We start from the raw sequence: 9,466 nt of genomic DNA on the forward strand, positions 1-9,466 counted from the left end.
CGGGACCCCAGGCCCCCGGCCCCTGTCCTGCTGCTGCTGCTGCTGCTGCTCTGGGCCCCTGCCCGAGCCCTCCTGGCTGGTGAGTTGGGACCCGGGCCTTGGGGGCCCTGGGGAAGGTCTGTCCCCTAAGGCAGACACCCCAAGCCTCGGCTGCTGGGTCTGAGGACGGCTGGTCTGCGTGGGTGCAGGCCCAAGCTATGGGGTGCAGAGTAGTGCGTGCCTGTGGCCACTGGGACTCTGTGGGACTCTGGGGAGGTGCGTGTGCTCTGGGCTGGGGGTTGAGGGGGACCCTGTGGGTGGAGAGTGTGGGGATCGGGCTGGGCTTGATTGGAGGGAGTTGATTTGGGTGGGGGGTGTGCGTGTTGGGCAGTGCTGTGTTGTATCCCAGAAGGGGGTGGTTGGGGCTGGGAGTTCTGGGTTGTGAGAGGCCGAGTTTGGGAAGTCGCAGGAGGCATGAGCCTCACCACAGTCTGTTCTGAGTTGCATGCTGGTTTGTAGGGTGCAGGTGGTGAGTGCATTAGAGTTGTGCAGTGAGGCTTCTGTCCGAGGCAAGCCATGAGTTGTGTCTGTGTTTGCATGTGATGAGCTGTGTCCCGGCACGCACTGTGGGGCCTAAGTTGTCTGGGTCTTTGCTCTGGACGTGAGTGGCATGAGGTGGGGCAGACCCCAGCTGAGAGGAAGATGAGGTTAGGGAAGGGGACTGGGTGCCTCCTGCACCCCTGCACCTGTGTGGAAACCCTGCCTGCATTGGGGTGCTGGGATGCTCTGGGTTTCTGGGGGTGACTGGGGATGTAGAAACACATGTGTGTCCCCTGCTGCCCCCTTCCCGGCATTCCCAGACCAAGTCGAAAGGTCTCCTTGAAGCCAGACCGCCGTTTGTCAGGCCGTTTTTGCTTTTGTTCAAGCAGATAGATTCACACGAGCTTGGAGCCTGGAATTCCTCCTGGGGGGTCTAGGGGGACGCTTGGTCTTGGTCACTATAGCTACGGGCCAGGCCTGGGAAGTCCCTTGCCCCCGCCCCCACAGGCGGGAGGAGGAGCCAAGAGGGCCTGGGCTTCCTGCAGCCCCAAGACTGCAGGGCTGAGTGAAGCCGCCAAGCCCCCTTTGGGTTCCTGGGACTTCTGCAGGCTCCTGGCCTCACAAAGCCTTCACTTCCTAGTCCTCTCTGCAGGTGCTAGGGAGGAGGATGAGGACCCATTTTGTAGTAAGGGACCAAGGCCCAGAGAGGGATGGGAGCTTATGAGCTGGGCCTCGGGTGACTGGGGCTCAGGAGAGGAGCTGGGGCAGTTCTGCCCTTTGCACATGGAGGGCGTAAGGTCCTGGTCTGTGGCTGTGGGCTCTGATCCTGCCCCTTGATGCACACACACATGCACACTCACACCCCACCACACCTGTGTGGCATGCACAAGAGCACACCCCACCACATGCACAGGTGTCCACACCACAGGTAGGCCCACCAGCACCTGCATGTACACACATCTACACATACACGGCATGGGTCTGCACACACCAGTGTGCATATACCAATACATATGTGACACGTGTGTGTCCCCCCTCAAATGTGCATTATGTGAACCTTGAGGCACAAAGTAGGCATATGCACTGGTGTATACACTCACCCCACACAGCCCTGCTGGGGTGCACAGGGGTCCCTCCCCTGCCATTTATGTGCGGGAAGCCCCATTCCTCGGGATCCCAGAGAGGCATGACTGGCAAGCATGATCATCTCTGGACCCCAGTACCCAAGGCCTGCAGGCCAGGAGAGGAGGGGGCGGGGCTGTGTCTCTTGAAAACCAATTTCCATTCCCGAGGGGCTGGGGGCTTTGGGAGGCCCTGGGCCCCTGATGCTGCTGCCCACCCCTGCCAGGCCCTGACTAGGCCCCTCCATCCCAGGCCCAACTTGCCACAAAGGCCCGGCTGGTTGCCATGGAGAAGACCAAGCATCTTGGAGTACAATGGGGCGTGTTGGGCTCATATCCACCCCCTTCCCTGGACACCCAGGGAGCCCAGTAGACAAAGGGGCAGTGAGTCCAATCCCCAAGTCTAGCCCCTCCTCCAACCAGAGTGGGTGGGGCCTGTGGGACAGAGGCAAGGCTGGAGTGAGAAGCTGCTCTCATTCGGCCCAGCATCAGGGTCTTTCAGATGGTGGATGTCTGCCTTGAGTATAGATTTGTTTAGTGGAGAGATCAACCACTCCGCTCCGTGGCATGCACTGTGCTCCTGGACTAACAGGACTGAATTTAATTCTCCCAGCAGCCTGTGAGGCTGGCTTTGATAACCCCAGTTTACAATGAGGCCCAGAGAAGGTCAGCCACCTGCCCAGGGTCACAGAGTAGTGCTCAGCAGGGCTGGGATTCCACAGTAGACTGTGGCCCTAGCTTGTGTAAAGTCACAGCTCTTCTCTGTGCCTCTGCAAAACAGGGACAGACCAGCTCACCCTGAAGGCTGATCAAGAACCTAACGAAACCCACCTTGGGTTTTGGCACAGAACCCCTAATTTCGAAGGACATTTAGACGAAAGCCCATTCATAGTTAATAGTAAAATTATTGAAAGTGGCCTTCTCCAGTGGCAGGTCTGGAATCCAACCTGCTATGTCTCCCCGTCACTCAAAGAGGGACCTCCCAGGCCCAGAGCTCTGAGATCACGGTATCGTAACATGGGGATTGCCAACACCAGGCACAGGATGGGCGCTCAGTCCTCAACAGCTATTGTGATTACCCTTATCAAAGTTATGCCTTTTCATCTCAGGGTGTAAACATTTTTGAAAAAGAATATTCCTTCCCTACCAAAAAGATTTTCACCCTTTCCTGGTGACCCCAAGTCATGGTTGTAAACCTCTATTGTGTTGTATCGTCCTATTCCAGAAGCTCCCACACCTTATGAGATCTTACGTCTTTTCTTAGAAATATTATTTCTCTTGCCTTGTCAAGACAGGAAGCTTCCTGCAAAACATTTATCATCAGCTGTTGCTAGTTGTAAGCAGAGCTGCTATCACTGGGCACCAAGTGAGGCCTGAGGTGCTAAGAAATTGCTCTCGCTGGGTTCCGGGGAAGTATGCCGGCTCAGCCCAGGTTGATGCTGGAACGTGTACGCTTGTGAAAACTTGTAGACTTTTTCTGGTGCCCAGGTGAGGCAGCTGGATGTGCTAAATGCCAATACCTGGGTGGCGATTTAGAGTTTGCAAAGTGGAGATTTTACATGCCCTGGGAGATGTGGAACTTGGGAGATGTGGCCCTCTCAGAAATCAGGAGGCGTTATGAGTCTTGGTTTCAACCCAGGCCAGCTCATCGACCTCTCTGAGTTTGAAAAACAAACTTTCTTAAAGACATTCACCTTTTCGGGTTGGAATCAAATCTAACAACCTAAGAATAGATGCAGAGCCCCGAGCACATAGTACCTACTCAGTAAACGGCTGCCCTCCCAAGGCCAGGGTGGCAGGTCCAAGGGGATGGGCGGGTGTTTATTAATCCCTCCCCTGCCAGGTCGCCCGTCAGCCTGAGGTCAGGAGGGATTTGTAAAGATAAGCACAGGCCCCTCGTTGCCCTGGCAACAGGCTCCGCCCCCCCAGCCTGGCCGGGGCACAGCCCCTCCTCCGCCCCGCTGCCCTCCAGCACCTCCTTGCCAATCCTCCTTTCTGCTTTGGGCTAGTCTGGCCTCCTGGGCTTACTCCTGGAAGACAGAGGCAACCTGAGGTCAGCGGTCCCCACGCCTAAAAGTGTGTAGAAATCCCAGGGAGCGGGTCACATGCAGATTCTCAGGCCCAGGCAGTGGCCCAGTGATTCTGAATTCTAGGTCTGGAGTGGACTCCAGGAATCTGTATTCTTAGTACAGGCCCCGGGGATTCTGGAAACCCTGGATTGGAGGGTCTGGAGCACCCAGCACTGGGCTTGGAGTCCAGTCTTCCGTGGGCTGTGGGACCGTGAGGTTGCTGCATTTCTGAGCTGCAGAGAAGGAATAATAGTACTGCCCACCTCAGAAGGAAAACACAAAGCTTAACTGAGATGACACAAGAAAGATGGTTGTGCCTCACAGGCAGGCCCTTGGCGCCATTGCATGCCTCTTGGGTCGGGCAACTCCCTCCCTGGTGCTGACTGGAGAAACTTTCCTCCCATGGGGGCACTGGCCTGTGTCATTTGGAGTAACAAGCCATCTGCGCCCAGGGTTCTGGGAGGACCCCTAAGGGTGAGCAGACTGTGAGAGGCCCTTCCCTGCCCCCAGGATCCTTACCTCCCCAGCTGGGGGGGTGTGAAGTGGCGGCTATGCTCCAGATTGTATGGGGGTCCCTTGCGCCACACAGAGGAGGGCAGTGCTCTGCTGGGATGAACAAGCTCTGGGCCCAGCAGCCAGGGCACTTCACAGTGGGGGTTATGATTGCTGTGCCCCTCCTGGCTGTGCAGGGCACACAGCCCCGCATGGGGGTGAGGGCACATTGGGTGCCAGGGCTGCACACACATCACCTTGGGGTTCCTCACAACACCCCCACAAGGAGGCCTGTTTGCACCCCAGATACAACCCAGGTCTGCCGGATACCCGAAACCTCTGCCCCTTTCTGAGGGAGCTTAAAGGGTGGGAGTCAGGCCAGTGGACGGCCCTGCCTGGTGGAATGCGGATGACGCCTGAGAGGCTGACAGCCTTATCTGGGGGTCTTCACCAGAGTAGGGGAGGGGAGGGTGGAGGGTCTGATTTGTTCTGGGCCTGGTTAGTATCTGAATGACAACCTGGGAGGGGGAGGAGCACCTCTCTGAGCTCCAGGTGCTGGCAGGGGTGAGGGGTGGGGGGGAATGAGGCCTCAGGGAGGAGCATGTGCCTGCCAAGGAGGCTCACCTTCCCCACCATCCCCTGAGCTCCTGGCTGGAATGGGCACTTGGCCATGGCACCTGAGGCTCTGACTCCTTCCACAGTCTATGAAGATGTCTAGTATCATAAAACTTTTTAGACTTTTCAGGCTCCATAGGAGAAATGACTTGCCCAGGGTCTCAGCTAGTAACCTTCTGAGCTAGAATCTGAAACCAGAGGTGTTTTTACATCAAAGCCGACTTCTTTTTTTTTTTTTTTTTTGAGTTAGAGTCTCACTCTGTTGCCCAGATTGGAGTGCAGTGGTCGCTCCCAGCCGCTGCAGCCTTGACCTGATGGGCTCTGGCGATCCTTCTGCCCCAGCCTTCCAAGTAGCCGGAATTACAGGCATGTGCTACCATGCCCAGCTGATTTTTTGATTTATTGTAGAGTTGAGGTCTCGCTAAGTTGCCCAGGCGGGTCTCGAACCCGCGGGCTCAGGCAATCCACTCACCTCAGCTTCTCAAAGCACAGGATTACAGGCTGAGCCACCAATGCCAGCTAAAGTCAACTTGTTAATTGGGCATTAAAGTGACAAGTCTCTCAGGAAGGGAGGTGAGGAGGACAAAGGGAGGGGGAATCTCTGGGCTTGACTGGTCTCCCTCTAATGGAGGTGGCTCTGAGTGGTGGTGGCTTCATAGTGGCAGAGTCAGGAGTCTGGGGAGCAGGTCTCAATACCTGCACTGTACGTGTGGCCTCAGCCAGGCCAGCCACTCAAGCATTTGTGGATGGGGATAATATGAGGGCCAGGGATCCTCTAAAGGTCCCCAGGCCAGGGGGTAAGAGGATGCAGAGGAGGGGTGGGAATGAGAGGGGCTGAGCACGAAGTCCTCTGTCCTCAGAGGTTGAGGTCATCTCATCTCCAGTTTCACACAGGGATGGGGTTGCCAGACCCCCAGCAGGAGAGGTGGAGGGGCAATGGGAGGAGCCTTCCTGTCCAGCCTGACTCCCTCACCCTTTTCCCTGGGAGGGATGGAGCCTGCAGAAGGGAAAACCCAGAGGGTCGCCTTCCCTAGATGGAGCTGAAACCACCGGGAAGCTGCTCCCAGCCAGCTAGCCAGTGCTAACTCCCTAACTCACTGTATGATCTCAGCAGGCTTTACTTCCTTTTTTAAATTTTCTTTTTATTTTTTGAGTTGGAGTCTCACTCTGTTGCCCGGACTGGAGTGTAGTGGCACGATCATAGCTCACTGCAGCCTTGAATTCCTGGGCTCAAGTAATCCTCTCACCTCAGCCTCCTGAGTAACTGGGACTACAGGTGTGCACCACCATGTCCAGATAATTTTTTGGAATTTTTTTTTGTAGCAACTAGGTCTTGCTATGTTGCACAGGCTGAACTCCTGGGCTCAAGTGATCCTCTCTCCTTGGCCTCCCAAAGGGCTGGGATTACAGGCATGAGCCACCACACCTGGCCTTCATTTTCTTTATTGAGTCTCTGTTTGCTCTCCTGTGCAATGAACAAGATGGTCCTTGCCTCAGAGAAACACTGCAGGGAGGTGATGAGACAGTGAAGGGGACACTCACAGGACTGGCGAGTGTCTGCCTAGGAGCCAGGCATCCCTGGTCCTATTTCTCTGCTATAAAGATGTTTCTGAACCATTCCCAGTACTAGGTGTAGATGTGCAGCCCTTGGCCCATCTTCCTGGGCATGGACAGAACCACACTGATTTCCCGCTTTTTGCCCTGGGGCTGAGCCTGGGTGTGCGGGGAGAAGGTTGTCTTTGCAGCCCCTGCCCATCCTGGCCAGCCAGTTTCTTCTTTCTGCAGGGACGGTGCCTTCAGAGCCTCTGAGTGCCTGTGCCTCAGACCCGTGCGCTCCAGGGACCGAGTGCCAGACTATGGAGAGTGGTGGCTACACCTGTGAGCCCATGGAGCCCCGGGGCTGTGCCACCCAGCCATGCCACCATGGTGCTCTATGTGTGCCCCAGGGCCCAGATCCTGACGGCTTCCGCTGCTACTGCGTACCCGGTTTCCAGGGCCCACACTGTGAGCTGGACATCGACGAGTGTGCATCCCGGCCCTGCTACCATGGGGCCACCTGCCGCAACCTGGCCGATCGCTACGAGTGCCACTGCCCCCTTGGCTACACAGGTAATGGCTGGTGCCGCTTGGGAGGAGGTTGAAAATGCCAGTCCTGTAGCGGCTGAGTGTAAACACCACAGACTCAGCTCTGACTTTGTATGGAGATGTCCCCAGGCATCCTGGCAGCTCTGGGGTGCACCCACTCTTGGTCTCCCTACAGAACTGACAGTTCCTGGCTGGCCTGGCAGCTCTGGATGAGTCTATGAAGGCACTGGCACAGTGCCTGGCACAGCTCAGGCACTTGATGGACATTGTTTCAGTTCTGTCTACAGAGTTCAGCTTGGCGCTGGGGTGGAGACACCCTCAGGCATCTCTGGCAGTGCAGACATGCCTGGTGTGGCTTCAGTGAGGATACCCCAGTCTCTCTAGTGTGGTCTCGCTCCAGCCCCATGTCAAGTTTTCACGTAGATGCTATCTGGCTCATCTGACGGCTCTGGTGTAATGTGGACCCCTCCCTCCCTCTGGGTATCCTCCAGAGCTCTCATGGTCTTGTTCAATCATAATATGGATGGATCCCCAAGGACCCCTGCTGTCTGGAGTGGAATGCTGATACAAGTGCTTAGAAAAGTGATGGCACCGAGTTGAGCGTTGACATTAGTTCCCTCCTCCAGGGTATGGTCCACCCCAGTCCTGCCATGCTCTGGGGCAGCAGCATGCTGGAGCTGCTTCCTAGAGTAGCCTGGGCGGGGGAGGAGCACCCTTCTGAGCTCCAGGTGCAGGGGTGCGGGGAGGGGCATGGGTGGCTGAAGTCTGGAAGGAGGGTGCAGCTGGGGACAGCCCAGGATGTGAAGCTATGTCTGGGGCAGTCTGGACATTCTGGATTCTACTTCAATCCTAAATTCAGACAACTCTACTCCGAGGCAGAGGGTAGTTTGAAGCCACCTCGGAGCAAAGGGCACAGATCGGGGGGCTGAGCTCCTGGGGGAGGACATACCACGGAGAAGTGGCATGCTGATGGAAATGGATTTTGGAAATTGGGCCCACGCATCTTTCATTGTCTGAGTGTCTCCTACCTGGATGTGCTAGTTGCGTGTGCGTGAGTGTGGGTCACATCTGTCTGTGTGTCTCCCAGTTTGAAGCTCTGTTTTGCATCCATAACAGGCCCCTGAGTGTCTGCCAGCGTCTGCAGGTGTCTGGGCTCTATGAATGTGCCTGTGAGCAATGTGTGTGTGCGCGCCGGTGGGTAACTCTCTCTCTTTCTGGTTGAGCTGTGGATGTGAGCGGGGGAGGTGTCTGCTGTGACGGTTTCTCTCCACCTCCTGCTCCAAGCCGGGTGGGGGAGGCTGGGATTCCCTGCAGCCTAGGCCTGGCTCCCCCTGGCACGGAGGGTGGGAGTGGGGCTGGGGCGCAGGAGGGACGGGGTCACGGGAAGGACTGTTTTGTGCTCACTGAGCTGGGAAGGGGGAGGGTTCCAGCTGCAGTCAGCTGGGCCTGTGGCTTTCCTTGACCAAACCCGCTGAAGGGGCAGGGCAGGGCCCACAGGCATCGACAGTGGGAGCTCCAGGATGACCTCAAGCAGGGATCTCCACACCCTGCGACTCTCCCTCTCCCTTCATCTCTGCCCTCGCCACCCAACCGCCTTGGTTTGCCCAGGACTGTGAGGGTTCCGGGACTTAGGACTTCCCGTTTTCAACCAAGACAGTGCAGGGAAACGAGGAGGAGTGACTGCCCTGTCCAGCATCTCCTGCCTCCCTGGGGTGTGTTCCTCCACTCTCCTCAAAGCCACCAGCGTGGCCTTCTAAGACGTAGGTAGGACCACATCACTACCTGCCTGAAGCCCTCAGGATGCTGTTGTCTAGTTCCCATGGCCCTGACACCTCCCACCCCTGCCTCACCCCCTCCACCCTCCCCTTTGTTCAGACCCTCCAAGACACCCACCCTAGGGCATCATGACCCTGTCCCCAGCAGGACTTGCCTGCTGTTGCAGTCTCTTTGGAATTCAGCTGCTCCTATAGCTGCTTGTCCCAATCCCTCAAGAGTCTCTTCTTCCAGGAGGCCTTTCCCGACCAAACCAGACCCTGGTTCTTGCTTTCAAGCTCCTTGTTGAACTTGGCAATAGTAAACAGCAGTCCTTATTCATGCAACGAGTCCTGGCCTAGGCTGCCGTGAACTCCGTGAGGGCCGGGATGTCTGTCTTGTCTACTCACCTGCCATTACTGCCCAGGAAACTCCTGCTCAGAGTGAAGGAACGCACGAGCCTCACACTTCGCCCCGTGTGCCTCTGGAGCGTTCCGTCTGCCCAGGACGGCCTCCTTCGCCCTCCCGCGGGGGTCCATCTCACAGCCTCCACGTTTCCCGCCCTGTTCAGGCGTAACCTGTGAGGTCGAGGTGAACGAGTGCGCCTCAGCGCCCTGCCTGCACGGGGGCTCGTGCCTGGACGGCGTGGGCTCCTACCGCTGCGTGTGCGCGCCGGGCTACGGGGGTGCCCGCTGCCAGCTGGACCTCGACGAGTGCCAGAGCCAGCCGTGCGCGCATGGGGGCGCGTGCCGCGACCTGGTCAACGGGTGAGCAAGTGGCCGCTGGGGCCCGCCCGCGACGGGAGAGCCGGGT

General features: G+C 57.3%; 1 protein-coding gene across 1 annotated transcript in view; it reads left to right on the forward strand.

Moving 5' to 3' along the window:
* LOC103252448 (protein crumbs homolog 2) overlaps positions 1-9,466 on the forward strand; it is a 28,085-nt gene that overhangs the window by 7,583 nt on the left and 11,036 nt on the right. Inside the window, exons 6-8 of the mRNA XM_021709109.1 lie at positions 1-79; positions 6,602-6,925; positions 9,225-9,420. Coding sequence (XP_021564784.1) covers positions 1-79; positions 6,602-6,925; positions 9,225-9,420 — 599 coding nt within the window. The remainder of the gene's footprint in view (positions 80-6,601; positions 6,926-9,224; positions 9,421-9,466) is intronic.

This window comes from Carlito syrichta, unplaced genomic scaffold (assembly GCF_000164805.1).
Source record: "Carlito syrichta isolate Samal-C Ts95f unplaced genomic scaffold, Tarsius_syrichta-2.0.1 Scaffold158891, whole genome shotgun sequence".
Lineage (NCBI taxonomy): Eukaryota > Metazoa > Chordata > Mammalia > Primates > Tarsiidae > Carlito > Carlito syrichta.